Consider the following 21,325-nt stretch of genomic DNA (forward strand, 5'->3'; position numbering starts at 1 on the left):
TGCGCAAATATGCCCAGATACAGAAGGAAGGTTTGGCAGTCATATTTGGTATAAAGAAGTTCCACTAATACCTTTACAGATGTAAATTTATAATAGTAACAGACCACAAACCCCAACCAGAGCTATTGAAAGAGGACAAGGCCATGTCACCCATTGCTTCAGGTTGAATTCAGTGGTGGACTCTCATTCTAAGTACATACAATTACAAGTTTGAATACTATCTGGGTGGCCATGTAGTAAATGCAGATGCCTTGAGCTGCCTCCCACTGGCAGATACACCGCCATTGGTGCCGCCACGGGAAGAATCCATTCTGGTTTTAAAATTTCTGGTCACCTTCCAGTCAACGATGACAATGTCAGACTGTGGCAGCAAACAGATCCAGTCCTGGCAAAACTAAAACAGTTGGCGGTGATGAGGGAAACAAAAGGGCTATCACAACCCAAATTGAAACCTTTCTGGACTCGGTGAGACCAGATCAACCGCATATTATTGGGGAGCAAGAGTGATTGTCCTGAGCAAATATCGCCACCAGATACTGGTTGAACTCCAACAGGGTCATCCAGGGATTTCCAAAATGAAATATTGGCGAGAAGTTATGTCTGGTGGCCAAGATTGATGTGGACATAGCCGCATTGGTGGAGTAGTGTCCAGAGTGCCAACAAAGACAAACGTTACTGCCAGCAGTTACCCCACATTCATGGGAATGGTCAGGTAAACCATGGACTCAATAAAATGTCAACAATTAGAGTCATAGAGATGTACAGCACGGAAACAGATCCTTCGGTCCAATCTGTCCATGCCGACCAGATATTCCAACCCAATCTAGTCTCACCTGCCAACACATGGCCCATATCGCTCCAAACCCTTCCTATTCATATACCCATCCAAATGCCTTTTAAATGTTGCAATTCTACAGCCTCCACCACTTCCTCTGGCAGCTTATTCCATACATATACCAATCTCTGTGTGAAAAGTTGCCCCTTAGGTCTCTTTTATATCTTTCCCCTCTCACCCTAAACCTATGCCCTCTACTTCTGGATTCCCCCACCCCAGGGAAAAGACTTTGTCTATTTATCCTATTCATGCCCCTCATAATTTTGTAAACCTCTATAAGGTCACCCCTCAGCCTCTAGCTCTACAGGGAAATCAGCCCCAGCCTGTTCAGCCTCTCCAACCCTGGCAACATCCTTGTAAATCTTTTCTGAACCCTTTCAAGTTTCACAACATCTTTCCAATAGGAAGGAGACCAGAATTGCACGCAATATTCCAACAGTGGCCAAACCAATGTCCTTTACAGCCGCAACATAACCTACCAACTCCTGTACTCAATACTCTGACCAATAAAGGAAAGCATACCAAACACCTTCTTCACTATCCTATCTACCTGCGACTCCACTTTCAAGGAGCTATGAACCTGCACTCCAAGGTCTCTTTGTTCAACAACACTCCCCAGGACCTTACCATCAACTGTATAAGTCCTGCTAAGATTTGCTTTCCCAAAATGCAACACCTCACATTTTCTGAATTAAACTCCATCTGCCACTTCTCAGCCGATTAGCCCATCTGATCAAGATCCTGTTGTAATCTGAGGTAACCTTCTTCACTTCCACTACACTTCCAATTTTGGTGTAATCTGCAAACTTACTAAGTATACTTCTTATGCTCACATCCAAATCATTTATATAAATGACGAAAAGTAGTGCACCCAGCGCCAATCCTTGTGGCACTCCACTGGTCACAGGCCTCCAGTCTGAAAAACAACCCTCCACTATCACCCTCTTCCTAGTCATGTGGACGCCCATTCAAAGTGGTTGAACGTTCATTGAGTTAATTCATCAAACACTGGTAAGATGATAGAAACAGCTGAAAGCATTGATTACAATACTCAGACGTATTGATAACAGATAACTGGCCATCATTCACCAGCAAGGAATTTGAGTACTTCCTAAGTCAAATATCATTTGACATACAATGACAGCTCCAAACCATCCATTGTCGAATGGTCTGGCAGAAAGAGCATTCCAAACTTTGAAGACAGGCTTAAAGAAACAACTCATCAATATCATCAACTGATACCAAACTGTCCCATTTCCTATTTGATTATTGGTTCATGCAACTACAGGGATAGCTCCAGCAGATTTGTTAATGCACCAGGTCAAATCTGATCTTCCCAGACCTGGGGAGGAGTGAGTGAAATGGCATCTGGAACTCTAATGCCAGACACACTCTTCTAAGCAAGACAGTCAGGTTACTTCAGGGGACTAAGTGTGGTGTTGAAACCAAAGAGATGCCCCTGCATGGGTAAGAGGCATTGTTGATGCGAGGTCAGGTCCCCTTGCCACACAAAGTTTGAGTAGGTGAGGCTGTCCTGAACAAGCACATGTACCTCATGAAAGCTGCAAAATTGTAAACTGGATGTGAGCAAAACGTGTGCCTGGTCCCTCAGAACAGCCGATAAGGCTATCGGAACCTGTGGGTTCACTCTCTCTGTCTAGCGTCAAAGAAACCTCAGAGTCTGAGATCGACACAGTGAATGTTGCAGGTTCGACACCTTTACCACCTGTAGAAGAGAATGAATTTCTTCCAAATTGCTCCAGTTGAAAAAGGCAGGCTATGTTCCAGTACACACTGCCAGAATCCGAGGCTAAGTCGGAGCAACCGGACCTGGTGCGAAAACTCCCGTAGGAGAGGCTACAAGAAAAAGAATTGGCTTACATCCCTGGACTTAAAAGGGTAGAGTTGTAGCAATTGTAAAGAAGTCAGCCCATGAACCTCTTGAAATATGAGTTCCCTGTTTTGAGTTGTTAGTCTGATGTTTACCATGTGTAAATGAAAGGTGACTTGCTGATGGGATACCAGCCTCTGTGGCTCTATTTCAATACCCATGTGGCAGAAAAAAATCATTTGACTGCCATTAGGTTCATGCCCAAGTATTCAGTTACCACCTCTGATTGCATAAATTCCTGTAAGTGTCACCAAATGATGCCTTGTCCTGTCTGCCTTTGTTGCAAGGGGAACAGCGGGGAATTTTTCTTTGCAAATTAGTGGAAGACTTCAAACAAGTTTTGATAGGTATGGGTTAATTTTTATTTTCCCTGTGGTTTTTCTCCCTTTGTTCCTCACAGCCATGTCATGGAGCTGAATCTTCAATTCCTGCTAACTTTAGGTGAAACCTGGAGCCAGGGAAGTGGTCAAGTCTGAGGATAAATTGTTGTAGTCACCATGGGCAGAGGTTGGAATCTATCACCCAGTACGAGTAGCTCTGGCTGAGTTGTTTGTGCTGGGCCAATTCTGAGCATGATTAAGCATCAAGCATGGACCAGTCTGGTCAAGGATGACAGATTTCATTCCTTGAAGGACAATGTGACCAGCATTGTGGTATGATATGGAGATGCCGGTGTTGGATTGGAGTGTACAAAGTTAAAAATCACACAACATAGGGGTGGCACAGTGGTTAGTACTGCTGCCTCACAGCGCTAGAGACCTGGGTTCAATTCCCGCCTCGGGCCACTGTCTATGTGGAGTTTACACATTCTCCCTGTGTCTTATGGGTTTCCTCCTGGTGCTCCGGTGTCCTTGCACAGTCCAAAGATGTACAGGTTAGGTGAATTGTAGTGTTAGGTGAAGGGGTAAATGTAGGGGAATGGGTCTGGGTTGCTCTTTGGAGGGTTGGTGTGGACTTGTTGGGCTGAAGGGCCTGTTTCCACACTGTAAATAATCTAATCTAATATACCAGGTTATAGTCCAATAGGTTTAATTGGAAGCACTAGCTCCTTCATAGGTGGTTGTGGGGGACACAATTGTAAGACACAGAATTTATAGCAAAAATTTACAAAGTGATGTAACTGAAATTATACATTGAAAAATACCTTGATTCTTTGTTGAGTCTTTCATCTGTTAGAATACCATGATAGTTTCACTTCTTTCATATGTGAATCACAAAACTGTTTTTTTTTAAAGTTACGTTCTCAGGTTAACTGTAACAATTGGTGTCAGCCCAGATAAGATGTTGAAGGTGTTAGCCCCCTGTGTTCTCTCTGTGCCATTATGTTTAGACTGATTCTAATCTAAAAAGTGAGTTAACAGAGTCTTACATGGATTCATGCAGTTTTTGAGCAAAGTAACTCTGCCAGTACAAATTCACCCCACAAATGTTTGGCCTGATATAATTCAGGCGCTCGAATAGAAACAGGAACACAACTTGAGTACTTGGTAAAAACAATGACTGCAGATGCTGGAAACCGGATTCTGGATTAGTGGTGCTGGAAGAGCACAGCAGTTCAGGCAGCATCCGAGGAGCTTCGAAATCGATGTTTCGGGCAAAACCCCTTCATCAGGAATAAAGGCAGAGAGCCTGAAGGGTGGAGAGATAAGCTAGAGGAGGGTGGGGGTGGGGAGAAAGTAGCATAGAGTACAATAGGTGAGTGGGGGAGGGGGTGGAGTGGAAAAGATGATAGGCAGGTAGGACAGGTCATGGGGACAGTGCTGAGCTGGAAGTTTGGAACTACACAACTTGAGTACCTTGAGTATCCCGCCTCCCCCTATCGGCAATGCATTCCCACTGCAGGGATGGGGAGACTGCATCAGCCAATCACAAAGCTTCTATTTGTACCTGGCACAACAACCAATCGGAAACCGCCTTCTATCCAGGCTGTCCACCAATCAACATCGGAGGAACTATTATTGTCCATATCTAGGGAGGAGGGGGTGGTGTTGTGGACGATTTAAAATGTTTGAATGAACTGGGAGCACGTTTCACTTGTTCTGACTCTGACTTTTTTTTTTCCCCGCCCTACCCCCTCCAATTTGCGGTCAGTGTTAATTGGCGCTGAGTGAGGTTTCCCCTCGGGACCGTGTTGAACACTCTCCCTCTGCACCTCCCCGCGGCTGGGCCGGTGGTTCTGGCTACTAGAGCAGCGGATCGGCGGAGCCGGAATGGAGCGCGCGAGAAGAGGTCAGAGTTCATCTCGGGGTTTGGGAGGGGGAGGTGGTCACGTCGGTGAGGGACTTCGACGTTTGGGGGGTGGGTGTAAGGTCGGTAAGAGTCAAGTCAGTGGGGGATTGTCTGGGCGGGTAGGTCGGTGGGGGTCTGGGGGGGGTTGGTTCGTGAGGCTCGGGGGGGGTCGGTCGGTGAGGGTCTGGGGGGGTTGGTTCATGAGGCTCTGGGAGGGGTAGGTCGGTGAGGCTCTGGGGGGGGGTTGGTCGGTGAGGCTCTGGGGGGGGGTTGGTCGGTGAGGCTCTGGGGGGGGGTTGGTCGGTGAGGCTCTGGGGGGGGGTTGGTCGGTGAGGCTCTGGGGGGGGGTTGGTCGGTGAGGCTCTGGGGGGGGGTTGGTCGGTGAGGCTCTGGGAGGGGTAGGTCGGTGAGGCTCTGGGAGGGGTAGGTCGGTGAGGCTCTGGGGGGGGGTTGGTCGGTGAGGCTCTGGGGGGGGGTTGGTCGGTGAGGCTCTGGGGGGGGTTGGTCGGTGAGGCTCTGGGGAGGGTTTGGTCGGTGAGGCTCTGGGGGGGGTTGGTCGGTGAGGCTCTGGGGGGGGTTGGTCGGTGAGGCTCTGGGGGGGGTTGGTCGGTGAGAGTCTGGGGGGGGGGTTGGTCGGTGTGGTCTGGGGGGTGTAGCTAGATAAGAATCAGGGAACACTGATCAGTGGGGTCTGGGGGGGTTGGTCGGTGAGAGTCTGTGGGGGGGTTGGTCGGTGAGAGTCTTTGGGGGGTAGCTAGATAAGAATCAGGGAACACTGATCAGTGGGGTCTGGGGGGGTTGGTCGGTGAGAGTCTGTGGGGGGGTTGGTCGGTGAGAGTCTTTGGGGGGTAGCTAGATAAGAATCAGGGAACACTGATCAGTGGGTTCTGGGGTGGTTGGTCGGTGAGGCTCTGGGGGGGGGTTGGTCGGTGAGGCTCTGGGGGGGGTTGGTCGGTGAGGCTCTGGGGGGGGTTGGTCGGTGAGAGTCTGGGGGGGGGTTGGTCGGTGTGGTCTGGGGGGTGTAGCTAGATAAGAATCAGGGAACACTGATCAGTGGGGTCTGGGGGGGTTGGTCGGTGAGAGTCTGTGGGGGGGTTGGTCGGTGAGAGTTTGTGGGGGTTTGGTCGGTGAGAGTCTTTGGGGGGTAGCTAGATAAGAATCAGGGAACACTGATCAGTGGGTTCTGGGGTGGTTGGTCGGTGAGGCTCTGGGGGGGGGTTGGTCGGTGAGGCTCTGGGGGGGGTTGGTCGGTGAGGCTCTGGGGGGGGTTGGTCGGTGAGAGTCTGGGGGGGGGTTGGTCGGTGTGGTCTGGGGGGTGTAGCTAGATAAGAATCAGGGAACACTGATCAGTGGGGTCTGGGGGGGTTGGTCGGTGAGAGTCTGTGGGGGGGTTGGTCGGTGAGAGTTTGTGGGGGTTTGGTCGGTGAGAGTCTTTGGGGGGTAGCTAGATAAGAATCAGGGAACACTGATCAGTGGGGTCTGGGGGGGTTGGTCGGTGAGAGTCTGTGGGGGGGTTGGTCGGTGAGAGTCTTTGGGGGGTAGCTAGATAAGAATCAGGGAACACTGATCAGTGGGGTCTGGGGGGGTTGGTCGGTGAGAGTCTGTGGGGGGGTTGGTCGGTGAGAGTCTGTGGGGGGGTTGGTCGGTGAGAGTCTTTGGGGGGTAGCTAGATAAGAATCAGGGAACACTGATCAGTGGGTTCTGGGGTGGTTGGTCGGTGAGGCTCTGGGGGGGGGTTGGTCGGTGAGGCTCTGGGGGGGTTGGTCGGTGAGGCTCTGGGGGGGGTTGGTCGGTGAGAGTCTGGGGGGGGGTTGGTCGGTGTGGTCTGGGGGGTGTAGCTAGATAAGAATCAGGGAACACTGATCAGTGGGGTCTGGGGGGGTTGGTCGGTGAGAGTCTGTGGGGGGGTTGGTCGGTGAGAGTTTGTGGGGGTTTGGTCGGTGAGAGTCTTTGGGGGGTAGCTAGATAAGAATCAGGGAACACTGATCAGTGGGTTCTGGGGTGGTTGGTCGGTGAGGCTCTGGGGGGGGGTTGGTCGGTGAGGCTCTGGGGGGGGTTGGTCGGTGAGAGTCTGTGGGGGGGTTGATCGGTGAGGCTCTGGGGGGGTTGGTCGGTGTGGTCTGGGGGGTGTAGCTAGATAAGAATCAGGGAACACTGATCAGTGGGTTCTGGGGTGGTTGGTCGGTGAGGCTCTGGGGGTGGTTGGTCGGTGAGGCTCTGGGGGTGGTTGGTCGGTGAGGCTCTGGGGGTGGTTGGTCGGTGAGGCTCTGGGGAGAGTTTGGTCGGTGAGGCTCTGGGGAGAGTTTGGTCGGTGAGGCTCTGGGGAGAGTTTGGTCGGTGAGGCTCTGGGGGGGGTTGGTCGGTGAGGCTCTGGGGGGGGTTGGTCGGTGAGGCTCTGGGGGGGGTTGGTCGGTGAGGCTCTGGGGGGGGTTGGTCGGTGAGGCTCTGGGGGGGGTTGGTCGGTGAGGCTCTGGGGGGGTTGGTCGGTGTGGTCTGGGGGGTGTAGCTAGATAAGAATCAGGGAACACTGATCAGTGGGTTCTGGGGTGGTTGGTCGGTGAGGCTCTGGGGAGGGTTTGGTCGGTGAGGCTCTGGGGAGGGTTTGGTCGGTGAGGCTCTGGGGAGGGTTTGGTCGGTGAGGCTCTGGGGAGGGTTTGGTCGGTGAGGCTCTGGGGAGGGTTTGGTCGGTGAGGCTCTGGGGAGGGTTTGGTCGGTGAGGCTCTGGGGAGGGTTTGGTCGGTGAGGCTCTGGGGAGGGTTTGGTCGGTGAGGCTCTGGGGAGGGTTTGGTCGGTGAGGCTCTGGGGAGGGTTTGGTCGGTGAGGCTCTGGGGAGGGTTTGGTCGGTGAGGCTCTGGGGAGGGTTTGGTCGGTGAGGCTCTGGGGAGGGTTTGGTCGGTGAGGCTCTGGGGAGGGTTTGGTCGGTGAGGCTCTGGGGAGGGTTTGGTCGGTGAGGCTCTGGGGAGGGTTTGGTCGGTGAGGCTCTGGGGAGGGTTTGGTCGGTGAGGCTCTGGGGAGGGTTTGGTCGGTGAGGCTCTGGGGAGGGTTTGGTCGGTGAGGCTCTGGGGAGGGTTTGGTCGGTGAGGCTCTGGGGAGGGTTTGGTCGGTGAGGCTCTGGGGAGGGTTTGGTCGGTGAGGCTCTGGGGAGGGTTTGGTGGGTGAGGCTCTGGGGAGGGTCGGGGTGGGTGAGGCTCTGGTCTGGGGAGGGTCGGGGTGGGTGAGGCTCTGGTCTGGGGAGGGTCGGGGTGGGTGAGGCTCTGGTCTGGGGAGGGTCGGGGTGGGTGAGGCTCTGGTCTGGGGAGGGTCGGGGTGGGTGAGGCTCTGGTCTGGGGAGGCTCGGGGTGGGTGAGGCTCTGGTCTGGGGAGGCTCGGGGTGGGTGAGGCTCTGGTCTGGGGAGGCTCGGGGTGGGTGAGGCTCTGGTCTGGGGAGGCTCGGGGTGGGTGAGGCTCTGGTCTGGGGAGGCTCGGGGTGGGTGAGGCTCTGGTCTGGGGAGGGTCGGGGTGGGTGAGGCTCTGGTCTGGGGAGGGTCGGGGTGGGTGAGGCTCTGGTCTGGGGAGGGTCGGGGTGGGTGAGGCTCTGGTCTGGGGAGGGTCGGGGTGGGTGAGGCTCTGGTCTGGGGAGGGTCGGGGTGGGTGAGGCTCTGGTCTGGGGAGGGTCGGGGTGGGTGAGGCTCTGGTCTGGGGAGGGTCGGGGTGGGTGAGGCTCTGGTCTGGGGAGGGTCGGGGTGGGTGAGGCTCTGGTCTGGGGAGGGTCGGGGTGGGTGAGGCTCTGGTCTGGGGGGGGTCGGGGTGGGTGAGGCTCTGGTCTGGGGGGGGTCGGGGTGGGTGAGGCTCTGGTTTGGGGGCCAGGTCGGGGTGGGTGAGGGTTTTGGGGGCCAGGTCGGGGTGGGTGAGGGTTTTGGGGGCCAGGTCGGTGAGGGTCTGTGGAGGGGGGTGTTGGTTGTGGGTTGGGGTGTAGGGGTGAAAGTTGGTTGGGAATCTGGGCGATGGTTTGTCGATAGGGTGTCTAGTAAGCCCATCATGGTTGTCATTAAGTGTATTTGGTGTAGGATACGGGAAATTAGTTCCAGACCATCTGACCCAACAGCATCAACTGTCTTTGACTATTTTCTGCTTTCTCTTTCTCACCCTTTATTTTCTTCTGTCTCTCACTCCTGCTCCTTCCTTCATCTTGTTTCATTGTGTGTAATCAGTCTAAATTTACAGAAATTTTCATTACTGTTGCAGATTTGTGTGAGATTCATTCCAGGTTATTTGATCATCGACCCATCATTCAGGCAGAAATTCGCTATTTCATTAAAGAGTTTGAGGTCAGTACACCCATAAAATAATAAGTGAACAATGTGTACAAACTAAAATGGACTTCTCTGGCACTGACTCCATTTGTAATTTCTTGCTGCGTTTGTGTACTTCTGCCCTTTTTTTATTAAAAAGGCTGTTCACCTGATGTTAACCTGCCATATCTACGTAAAAATAAAACTGCTGCAGTGGTGCTGAAGGTCTGAATTTTAAGAAAAAAGTAATGTATTGGCAAAATTCAGCATTGCTGGCATCAGCTGTGGAAGGAGAAACAGTCAATATTTCATGTCCAATAAGACTCTCTCCTATGGAACTGGAGAGGTGGAAATAAGGTGTGTCTTATGCTGTCAGGACAAGGTTTGATAGGCAAGTGGAAGGAAAATTAGACCTCAAAGGTACTGTAGAACAAAAGGCAAAGGATATGGCAGCTGACATATATTCAAATGCTACTGTTGTTCTCATGATGTATTTTAGTTTGGGTAGTTCACCTCAGCAATCTTCCTTTGTCAGTGCTGAGTGTACACTTTATCACAGCTGAGAGGTCCAATAGCACAGTGCCTGTCTTCTGGTTGATTTGGAATTCATGCTTAATGTAGTCAGAGTTTTGGAATTTGCGCTCTGAAGCTGCTCCCCTTAAGGAAAGCAGCTTTGATGATATTAAGGATGTTATCTATTTTTGTAGTTATGCATTGCAGGGTAAGCAATTTGCTTCATAATTATTTAAATATGTGAGTTTCTGCAGCTTTTTACCCTTTTGCGTAATGAAGCAAAATTGATTCGAGCTGGCTCTCTTGGACTTTTTGTTGAGTAGGGCATGAACCTGGAAGGGTTAATAAAGAAATTTTTGCATCATGACAACTTTTTGCTTTCTTTATTCTGTCATGGAATAAGGGCATGCTGGAAGTGCCAACACTTGTTGTCCATCCCTAACTATCCTTGAACTGAGTGACTCACTAGATCATTTCAGATGACAAATCAATCACATTACAGAGTGACTGAAGTTGTACGTAGACCAGACCAGGTAAGGGCAACAGGTACTCTCTCTAAAAGTCATTCGTGAACTAGATGCGTTTTTCCAACAATCGATATTCTTACGGTCACCATTATATTTCTGATTTCTTGATTGATAATTAACTGTGTCAGCTGGGGTTTCAACCTGTGCCCCAAAAGTACAGTATTGGGCTGGTTCCTCTGAATTGCTAGTCAACTGTCCTTATGATTGTATCATCCTTGTGCTCAAAACAGTCTGAACACAGTGATCAGCATAAAACAGGGAACGCTGTCTTCGTTTCTTTTAATTAGTAACTACTTAAATTTAAAAGGTACAGCTGGGACTGTACTACAAAAACTTCACAGCTCCAGCCTACCAGCTATTGTTATTTAATGTACTGAATGAATAAATAACAGACCGCATGCACCAGAGCCTGTGGTGATCTTAAATGAATAGTTGAAAGGATGTCAACCCTGGTGAGATAAGGAAGTGTAAAGGCAGTTATGATCTGTGTTTCCAAATTACTTATTTTCCTTTGGGAATTGTCAGTAATGATACTTTCAGATACTTTGTCATACTTTGAAATGCTGTCTATGGTGAAACAGCCTTCCATCAGTGATCATTTGCATATATACTTCCATTTAAAAAAAAATAATTTTGATGTACTACCAGTAAGTTATTTGGTGAACATGGTAGGAATGGTTTTCAGAAGCAATTTTGGAGGAAAAGGCGCAATAACAAAAATACCATTTTCTGTCATCTTACTACACGTTAATCCTGTATTAACTCAACTCTGAGTACTTAATCCTGAAATAGAATTCTCTTTCTAAATGAAAGCATAAGAATAAATATTGAACATAGAAGTGTATAGCATATTTGGAGGCCATAATGCCTATGCCATCCCTTTGAAAGAGTTAACTAATTAATTAAACTTGTCCTACCTTTTCACAATTGCTCTTTTTTCCCTTCAAGTATTTATCAAATGCTCATGTTCTATTGAATCTGGTATTATTGCCCATTCAGCAAGTGCATAATGTATTCCCATCTGCATTTTTCAGAAGTAACTATTCCCTCATGTTACCTCTAACATAAGCTAACCACCTTTTTGTGTTCTCGGGTTGCCCACCCTTCTGTCACTAGAATAGCTTTCACTATCGTTTATGGAGGGTGACCACAAACTTGTTTGATCATTTGTGGATGTGACATTGACATACCCTTCCTTTCATTTTGTGAAACCTCTTTTTAATCCTCATGGGTTTACTCATAACAGTCATAGAGATGTACAGCACGGAAACAGCCCCTTTGGTCCAACTTTTCCATGCCAAGCAAATATCCTAACCTAATCTAGTCTCATTTGCCAGCACTTGGCCCGTATCCCTCCAAACCCTTCCTATTCATATACCTGTCCAGACACCTTTTAAATGTTATTGTCCCAGCCTCCACCACTTTCTCTGACAGCTCATTCCATACATGCACCACACTCTGCATGAAAAGATTGCCTCTCAGGACCCTTTTAAATTTTTCCATCTCACCCTAAACCTACGCTCTCTAGTTCTGGATGCCCCCACCCCAGGGAAAATACCTTGTCTATTTACCCTATCCATGCCCCTCATGATTTTATAAACCTTTTATATGATCACCCCTCAGCCTCTGATACTCCATGGAAAACAGCCCCAGCCTATTCAGTCTCTTCTTGTAGCTCAAATCCTCCAACCCTGGCAACATCCTTGTAAATCTTTTCTGAGTCCTTTCAAGTTCCACAACGTCCTTCCAAGTTCCACAACGTCCTTCCAATAGGAGGGAGACCAGAATTGCACACCATATTCCAAAAGTGGCCTAACCAATGTCCTGTAGAACCTCAACATGACCTTTCAACACCTATACTCAATGCAACACTGCCCTCATCAATCCAGTTTGTTTCTTCTTCACAAAACTTAATCAACTTTGTGAGATATGATTTCCCACGCACAAAGCCATGCTGACTAGCCCTAATCAGTCCTTGCCTTTCCAAATACATGTAAATCCTGTCCCTCTAGATTCCCTACAACAACTTGCCCACCACTGATGTCAGGCTCACCGGTCTATAGTTACCTGGCTTGACCTTACCACCTTCCTTAAATAGTGGCACCACATTAGCCAACCTCCAGTCTTCTGGCACCTCACCTGTGACTATTGATTTTACACATATCACAGCAAGGTGCCCAGTAATCACTTCCCTAGCTTCCTACAGTGTTCTAGAGTACAGCTGATCAGGTCCCGGGGATTTATCCAGGTTTATGCATTTTAAGATATCAGCACCACCTCTGTAATATGACATTTTTCAAAATGTCATCATCTATTTCCCCACATTCTCTATATCTTCCATGTCCTTCTCCACAGTAAACACTGAAGCAAAATACTCGTTTAGTATCTCTCTCCATATCCTGCAGCTCCACACATAGGCTGCCTTGCTGATTTTTGAGGGGCCCTATTCTCTCCCTAGCTACCTTTTTGCTGAACAATCCCAAAATGTATTTATAACAACCCTTTGGATTCTCCTTTAACCCTATTTGCCAAAGCTATCCCATGTCCCCTTTTTGTCCTCCTGATTTCCCTCTTAAGTATACTCTGACTGTCTTTATACTGTTGTAAGGATTCACTCGATCTCTGCTGTCTATACCTGACATATACCTTCCTCTTTTTCTTAACCAAAACCTCAATTTTTCTAGTCATCTAGCATTCCCTATTCAACATTCCTTTCTGAGGTGATGGGGAATTCCAGTGTCATTGTAGTTTATCTATATAATAATATTGCTTGTTTTTTTTTGAACTGGTAAAAATATGAAGTTTTTACAGTTGATACCTTTATATACCTTGAAAGGAGAAGCGTGGATTTCGAGAACAAAGAGGGTTGGCATGTGTGAACAATTTGATCATCAAGCTCAATGATCAGGTCCTTCCTCAAACTCAAGAATCGATGAGCAGCAATATTCTGAGTGTCCTTGCCAAATGTGAGTTTACACAGTTATATATATATATAACTTAAGCACTGCTCTTCGCTTTTCTAGAAATGGTTTCCTGTGACAGGAGCCCAAATATCTGACTTAATTGGGTAGGTGGAGATGTGATTTCTGATGAAAGGAATTTATTTTAATGCATTAAGTTTTAATAGCCTGGAATGCACTCTGTGGTGGTGTGTTGGAATTAGATTTCACAATCCGCTTCACAAGGCAATTGAATTAATTTGTGTAAAAGGGAGAATTTTAAGGACTATGGAGAAAGCACATAGTGTGTGGGATTATGAGGGGAAAGCATTTGCTGAGGGACTGTTTTGACAGCTTTTAGAGTGTCGATATGGGTCAAATGTGCTAGTGGGTTGGTTCTATTATGATTCTACTATTATAGATTCAGCTCACTGCTTTTGCAGGAGCAGTAGACGTAAGGAAGAAATCTGTTGAACTTTGTGTTAGCTTCAATAGTGAAAAGAAGGAATAATTCTAACATGGGAATTTCAGTGTTGAGGTCTTGCCAGGTACGTAGGCACTGCATCCCAACGGTTGGCAAGTCATGTCAAACAGTATATTCCTTTAGCTGTTTAGACTGCTGACTACACTCAACCATCAGAATGGAATGTCGATCATTAGATGTGATACTGCAATTGGATACTTGCTGAACAATCCCAAGATTGTGCTAAGAATTATGCAAACAACAAATTAAAGATTGTCAGTCAAGCTCCTAATGTGGCTCACTTGTGCTTGAAGCTACTTACAGTCGTATTCATTGACCTGTACTCTGTAGGCAAAATGGGCATGTCCAGGCATTATGCTTGTCTAATAATTTTTTTTAAAAGCACAGGAACGACTATGCATTTTCGAAGACAACATCTCAACCAATCAGCGCACTTTCTTGCACATTAAATTGGTGCTCCCTTTGGAATTTGACATTCTTCGTGTCAGTCAATAATTGTGTAAGATGAAAAGTTTCAATAGCTTGTCTCATCTGGTCACAATCAGAGACTTTTTTTCTTTGTAGTTGATATTTATCGTGAATTTGTTACAAAACTTTAGGTCTAGATGAGTCTGGAACACACATTCCCCTCAGCAACAATGTGTTTAGCCATTGTTTTATAGTTCCCATTGTGCTGACCTTTTTCAAACAGCCTACAACTAAAAAGTTAAATTCTCCTTTACTGGCAAAGGCTAGTAGCTTCTGAATGTGTGGATGTACGGACATGTTGTGATCCAGAATATACCTAGTGTAACAAATGTTATTGTTAATGTGTAGTTCTCAACAAAGAAACATTAGTGAGAACATTGCTCAGAAATATGCAGGATGTTACCAAAGGATTTGTTGTGTGGACGTTGTTCTAGTGCTTCCATTCTACTGACATACAACAGTAAATTGAATCTGGAAACTTACACTCACAGCTGTGCTGAATGGCTGCACAGAATTGAATGGCTCTATCTATTCTCCCTTGTGCTCAATATAAGTTGTCCTTTTTCTCTCCCTGTCACCTTGCTTCCCTTTCCTGATGAAGGGCTTATGCCCAAAGCGGCGACTCTCCTGTCCCTCAAGTGCTGCCTGACCTGCTGTGCTTTTCCAGGTGCCACAGTTTTTTTTAACTACTCTTGACTTTCTAGCATCTAGGGTCCTCATTTTCTCTCCCTCGTTTCCCTACTTGACCATCTCTATTGATGATTTGAGTTGGAGAGATATGTATTCCATGTTAGTTGACTCTTGGAGATGGACAATTCGATCTTGAATTTTGTCAATAGGTTGTGCCATTTGTCAAGATGGAGGCTCTGACTTTGGGTGTTTTCCCAGGAACATTGGACAGGAGTAGGGGTGTGTTGGCATGGATAAATTGGTATTGCTGGAGCAAAGAATTGAAAATAGCAGATTTGGAGGAGGTGTTCCAAATTAAAGTGCAAAATCATTAGTGCGAAAAATAAGGCTGAAGCATTCACAGCAATCTTGAGTCAGTAGTGTCAATTGGATGATCCATCTTGGTCTTTTTAGTATCCTCGGTGATCCCCGTCTTCAGCTAATTCGAATCACTGGTTGGAGGCATTAATGGTGTAAAGGTTATGGGCCCTGACAACGTTCTGGCAATATACTGAAGACCTGTGCTCCTGAACCTGCACTCCCCTAGCAAAGCTAGTGCAGTACAGTTACAACACTGGCATCTACCTGACAGTTGAAAATTGCCCAGCTATGTCCTGTACACAAAAGGCAGGACAGCACAGCCAATTACCACCCTATTGGGCTGCTCTAACTTGTTAGTAAGGTGATAAAAGGTGTCATCAGCAGTGCTATCAAGCAACACTGGCTCAGCAATAACCTGCTCAATGACACACCCAGTATGGGTTCCAGCGGGGCCACCCAGCTCCTAACCTCATTACAGCCTTGGTCTGAACATGGATAAAAGAACTGAATTCTAGAGGTGAGGTGAGAGTGACCCCCTCAAAAGCAAGTCCACGTTTGACTGAGTGTGACGTTAAGAAGCCCTAACAAAACTGGAATCATTGGATATGAAGGGGCACTCTCCGTTAGTTGGGGTCATACCTGACGCATAAGATTGTGGTTGTTGGAAGTCAGTTATCTCCGCTCCTAGGCTCAACCATATTCATTAGATTAGATTACATTACAGTGTGGAAACAGGCCCTTCGGCCCAACAAGTCCACACCGACCCGCCGAAGCGCAACCCACCCATACCCCTACATTTACCCCTTACCTAACATTACGGGCAATTTAGCATGGCCAATTCACCTGACCTGCACATCTTTGGATTGTGGGAGGAAACCGGAGCACCCGGAGGAAACCCACGCAGACACGGGGAGAATGAGGCGGGAATTGAACCCGGGTCTCTGGCGCTGAGGCAGCAGTGCTAACCACTGTGCCACCGTGCCGCCCACATTCAGATGCTTCATCAATGACCCTCCAATTTAAAAAAAAGTCAGAATTGGGGATGTTTGCTGATGATTGCAAAATGTTCAGCACCATTTGCAGCTCCTCCGATACTGAAGCCGTTCATGTTCAAATTTAAAAAGATCTGGACAATATCCAGGCTTGGGTTCACAAGTAGCAAATAACACTTGTGTTGTACAAATGCCAGGCAATCTTCAGTTAGAAAGATAATTAAAACACTGCCCCTTGATATTCAATGGTGTTACCATCACCGAATCCTGAGGGTTACTGTTGACCAGAATCTAAGCATGAACAGAGTGGCTATATGAGCAGGTCAGCAGTGAGGAGTAATGTGGTGAGTAACTCCCCTCACTCCCCAAAGCCTGTCCACAGGTCAGGAATATGATGGAATACTCCCCACTTGCCTGGATAGCTGCAGATCCAACAATACTTCAGAAGCTTCACACCATCCAGGGCAAAGCCACCTGCTTGATTGGCACCACATCCTCAAGCATTCACTTTTTCTACCAATGATACTCAGTAGCAGCAGCATGTACTATCTACAAGGATCTGCAGAAATTGTCCAAAGATCCTTTAGACAGCACCTTTCAAACCCATAATCACTTCCATCTAAAAGGACAAGGGAAGCAGATACATGGGAACACCACTACCTGCAAGTTTCTCTCCAAACCATTCACTATCCTGGCTTGGAAATATGTGTTGTTCCTTCACTGTTGCTGGGTTAGCATCCTGGAATTCCCTCCGTAATAGCATTGTGGGTTAACGTACAGCACGTGGACGTTTCACAAAAGGAAGCTCACTACCACTTTTCAAAGGCATCTAGGGCCAGGCAATAAATGCTGGCCAGCCAGTGATGAGTCTATAGACAGTTGATGGGGAGAAACTGTTCTGGGTGGTGGAAGATCAGTAACCTGAAGGCAACTTTAAGATGACCAGCAACAAAAGAAAAACATTGTAATATGAGGGAGATTATATTTTGCATAGTATGTGATTAAGGTCAGGAATGTACTGCCTGAGAGTGTGGTGGAGACTGATTCAATCATGGCTTTTGGAAAGGAATTGAATAAGTTGAAGCTTTACAGGGCTGCTGGAGTAATCAGACCAGTCGGATTACTCTACAGTGAGGCATGAGCTGGTCAGCTTCTCTGTTATGAATGGGTCATGGCTGAAACAACTTCCCTTTCTGTCCCAAGACTGGAGAAAGGGCTAAAGCAATAGACATCGATATTCGCACCTGTTTGTAGCTAGGGCTCTGTTTCTAAAACAGTGTGTAATCATCTGAAGAATGGGCTGTGGTTAGCTGGCTTACAAATATTTAACGTTTTTCAAGAAATATATTTTATTCATAAAATATGTAGAGGTGAATTGTATGACGGCTCAAATTTTACATGAAGTGCCACACTGGTCCATTTCTTTCAACCGTATAAGTCAACTCTCAATGCCTCCTGCACATATGATTGAGAGTTATGTTTACACTATACATTCACATTTATTAGGGATGGGCAATAAATGCTGATCTAACTAACCATATCTACATCCCATGAACAAAGTTTTAAAAATAACTTGTTTTGAACCTTGTCTGGTACACAAAAACTCCTTTGATTGTAAGGGTTGCAGTCCATTAGCATGAGGTCAATACTTTTTTTTTCCTCCAGTGAGACTTTGTAGCACCTTCTGCAAGCTTTAGTGCATCCCTCAACACATAGTCTTGGACTTTGGAACATGTCACTCTGTAATGCACAGCTCTTTGCAGTGAATAAACGAAGAGTCTTCAGCCATATTCTTTCTGACTTATAGGCTGTTTTCACTCCCTGTACAATTGCTGCGACTATTGTAGAATATACATCGATCCACATCCGTGTGCAGGATAATTGCAATTATTACAGTGCAGAAGAAGGCCCATCCAGCACATCATGCCTGCACCAACTCTTTAATCCAATGCCAATTTCTTGCCTTTTCCCCATATCCCTACATATCATTATTGTCCAAATAAAAAATCCCATGTCCCCTTGACTGCCTCAATGAAACCTGCATCAGCACATTTCCAAGAGCATTCTAACTTGCTAGCTGAAAAGTTTTTTTTTCCTCCCCTATTCTTGCTTTGTTTGCACATCACTTTAAATCTATGCCCTTTCATTCTTGTTTCTGTGATAAGCAAAACAGCTTTGCCCTATCCACTGCCTAGCCTACTCATGATTTAAAAATCTCACTAAGATCTTCTCAACCACCTTGTCTCCAGGGAGCACAGTTCCAATTTATTGAATCTGTCCTTATAGCTGAAGTTTTTCATACCTGGAATCATACTAGTAAATTAGTTCTGCACTATTAATACATTCCTATATTTCCCATATATAACTACACAGTATTCCAGCTGAGGTTTAACAAATGTCTTGTACAAGTTCAAAATCAATCCTTGCCCCCGTGAGTAAAGCTGAGAACACTGATATATTTACTGCTTTCTCCACCTTTCCTGTTATGTTCCATGATCTGTGCACATAATCTTGAACTCTGGTTTCCAGTGGTTGATTTAGTTTGCTAAAATTGGTGTGTCTCCTAATATTTTTCTTGGTGCTCACTGTTCATTGGCTTTTGTGTGTGGGATTTCTTTTCAGTGGAAGCTGCAAAGCAAATTACCAACAGGATCCAACAGAGGGAGCAGGAAGAAGATCAGGTTAGTGTTATTGTTTCATATATTGTATTCAAAAACAAATCTTTTCCACATCCAAATATTTTTCGGAATTGGGATGCTGGGACTCCATGCATAGTTGACAAGCTGGCTGTGCTTAATTTTCAGTTAGTAGTCTTGTTTTCCTTAGTTATTGTAATTAAAACTGCATTCTGAATAAACCCAGTGATTGTCTTCATTATAGTGACCTGCCTGAATGCGGGTTCTCTGCTCATTTCTCCAGGACCTGCAACGTATGCTTTTCTGTTCAATTGCTTGTAGATGTTTCCCATTTTCAATTTCAGTAAGCAGTATTACAATAAAAAGAATACTGAGCTTCTTACAACCAGTTGAAGGAAAAGTCCCAAAGTCATTGTTTAGTCTGTTTTTGACTTATTTACACAAAGTAAAAATTGCAAATAACTCTTTAACCTATGACCAATATCAATAAGAATCTCTTTATACTCTTTTTTTTTTTTATTTTGAAAGTACAATTATCTACTAAACAAATAAAGAAAAACCCCTTAAACAAGTAATATAGTAAAAAGAACAAAAACTTTATTGGAGCATAACCAAATAAGTTAATGGTTTGGATTAGATTCCCTACAATATGGAAACAGGTCAGTTGGCCCAACAAGTACACACTGACCCTCCGAAGAGTAACCCAACCAGACCCATTCCCCATCCAATATTTACCCCTGACTAATACACCTAGCACATGGAAATTGCTCCATTTCACAGTGGTGTTGGCATTAAATATAGCTTAAATTACAATATCATTTCCAGGTTAATGATGTACTCCAGGCCATGCAGCACCAGCAGTTGTGGAAGTCCTTGAGTGTATAGGTGGGCAAGGTGTAGACTTGAATGTAGCTGTAAAAGAAAGTCAGGCAGTAGAAAGATTCTTCTTTAATACTATTTTGAAAACCCACAAAAAAAAATTGAATTAACTCATAAGCAATCCCTTTTTAAAGGAACATTTTACAAAACTGCAGTGGAAGCTTTTCAAATTATGATATGTTGATGGTAGGTGATGCATTACCTCCAGTTATCCTAGATGGGTAAGGTATCTCACACTGAAAGAGTCATAGCGGACTCAAAACATTAACGCTGCTTCTTTCTACGCTTATACTACCAAACTAAGTTTATAGATGATACAAAGATAGGTGGAGGGGCAGGTCGTATTGAGGAGGCAGGGACGCTGCAGAAAACTTTAGACAGGTTAGGAGGTGGGCAAAGAAGTGGCAGATGAAATAGTGTGGGGATGTGTGAGGTTGTGCACTTTGATAGGAAGAATAGAAGCTTGGACTATTTTCTAAATGGAGAAAATTCAGAAATCTGAAATGCGAAGTGACTTGGGAGTCCTCGTCCATATTTCTCTTAAGGGCAACAGTTATAGCTGGGGGAAAGGCAATTATGATGCGATTAGGCAAGATTTAGGGTGCATACGATGAGGAAGGAAACTGCAGGGGATGGGCACAATTGAAATGGGGAGCTTTATTCAAGGAACAGCTACTGTGTGTCCTTGACAAGTGTGTACCTGTCAGGCAGGGAGGAAGTAGTCAAGCAAAGGAACAATGGTTTACTAAAGAAGTTGAATTTCTTGTCAAGAGGAAGAAAGAGGCTTATGTAAATATGAGATGTGAAAACTCAGGGTGCATGAGAGTTACAAGCCAGAAAAGACCTAGAGAAAGAGTAAGAAGAACCAGGGAGTGGGGGGACATGAGAAGTCTTTGGCAGGTAGGATCAAGGAAAACCCTTGGGCTTTTCAAGTTATATCAGGAATAAAAGAATGACCAGGGTAAGATTAGGGCCAGCCAAGGACAGTAGTGGGAAGTTGTGTGCGGAATCGGAAGAGATAGGAAAAGTCATTCATTTAGCATCTCTCCTATGTGAAGACTGACAAAAAAACAATGTTGTCGAGGTGAATACTTAGATACTTGATGGGAAATTGAGGCTCATAAGGAAGCGGTGTGAGTAATTCTGGAAAGTATGAAAATAGATAAGTCCGCTGGGCTGGGTGGGAAGCTAGGGAGGAGATTGCAGAGCTTTTGCCTTTGATCTTTATTATCATTGTCTACAGGAATAGTGCCAGATGATTGGAGGATAGTAAATATTGTCCCCTTCAAGAAGAGGAGTAGAGACAACTCTGGTAATTATAGAACAGTGAGTCTTGCTTCGCTCATGGGCAAAGTTTTGGAAAGGATTACAAGAGGATTTATAATCCTCTAGAAAGGAATAATTTGGTTACGGATAGTCAACATGGTTTTGTGAATGGTAGGTCGTGTCTCGCAACCTCATTGAGTTCTTTGAGAAGGTGACCAAACAGGTGGATGAGGGTAGATTAGATTCCCTGTAGTATGGAAATAGGCCCTTCAGCCCAACGAGTCCACACTGACCCTCCAAAGAGTGACCCGCCCAGACCCATTCCCCTACCCTATATTTATCACTGGACTAATGAACCTAACACTATGGGTAACTTAGCATGGCCAATTCACCTGACCTGCATAT

The 21,325-nt window shown here is 46.2% G+C and overlaps 1 protein-coding gene across 2 annotated transcripts in view; it reads left to right on the plus strand.

The window, feature by feature from the left end:
* Nucleotides 1-4,718: 4,718 nt before the first annotated feature.
* The window catches only part of bloc1s5 (biogenesis of lysosomal organelles complex 1 subunit 5), a 37,384-nt gene continuing 20,777 nt past the window's right edge, over nucleotides 4,719-21,325 (plus strand). The window contains exons 1-4 of one of the 2 annotated variants that reach the window (XM_043688586.2): nucleotides 4,719-4,955; nucleotides 9,180-9,262; nucleotides 13,103-13,232; nucleotides 18,762-18,820. In XM_043688586.2, the coding sequence (XP_043544521.1) occupies nucleotides 4,937-4,955; nucleotides 9,180-9,262; nucleotides 13,103-13,232; nucleotides 18,762-18,820 (291 nt within the window). In that variant the 5' untranslated portion in view covers nucleotides 4,719-4,936. Of the gene's footprint in view, nucleotides 4,956-9,179; nucleotides 9,263-9,309; nucleotides 10,273-13,102; nucleotides 13,233-18,761; nucleotides 18,821-21,325 lie in introns of those variants that run through there. The other variant, XM_043688587.2, reaches the window with a different exon arrangement.

This window comes from Chiloscyllium plagiosum, unplaced genomic scaffold (genome assembly GCF_037043375.1).
Source record: "Chiloscyllium plagiosum isolate Xiang-an unplaced genomic scaffold, Cpla_swu_hap1 HiC_scaffold_4, whole genome shotgun sequence".
NCBI lineage: Eukaryota > Metazoa > Chordata > Chondrichthyes > Orectolobiformes > Hemiscylliidae > Chiloscyllium > Chiloscyllium plagiosum.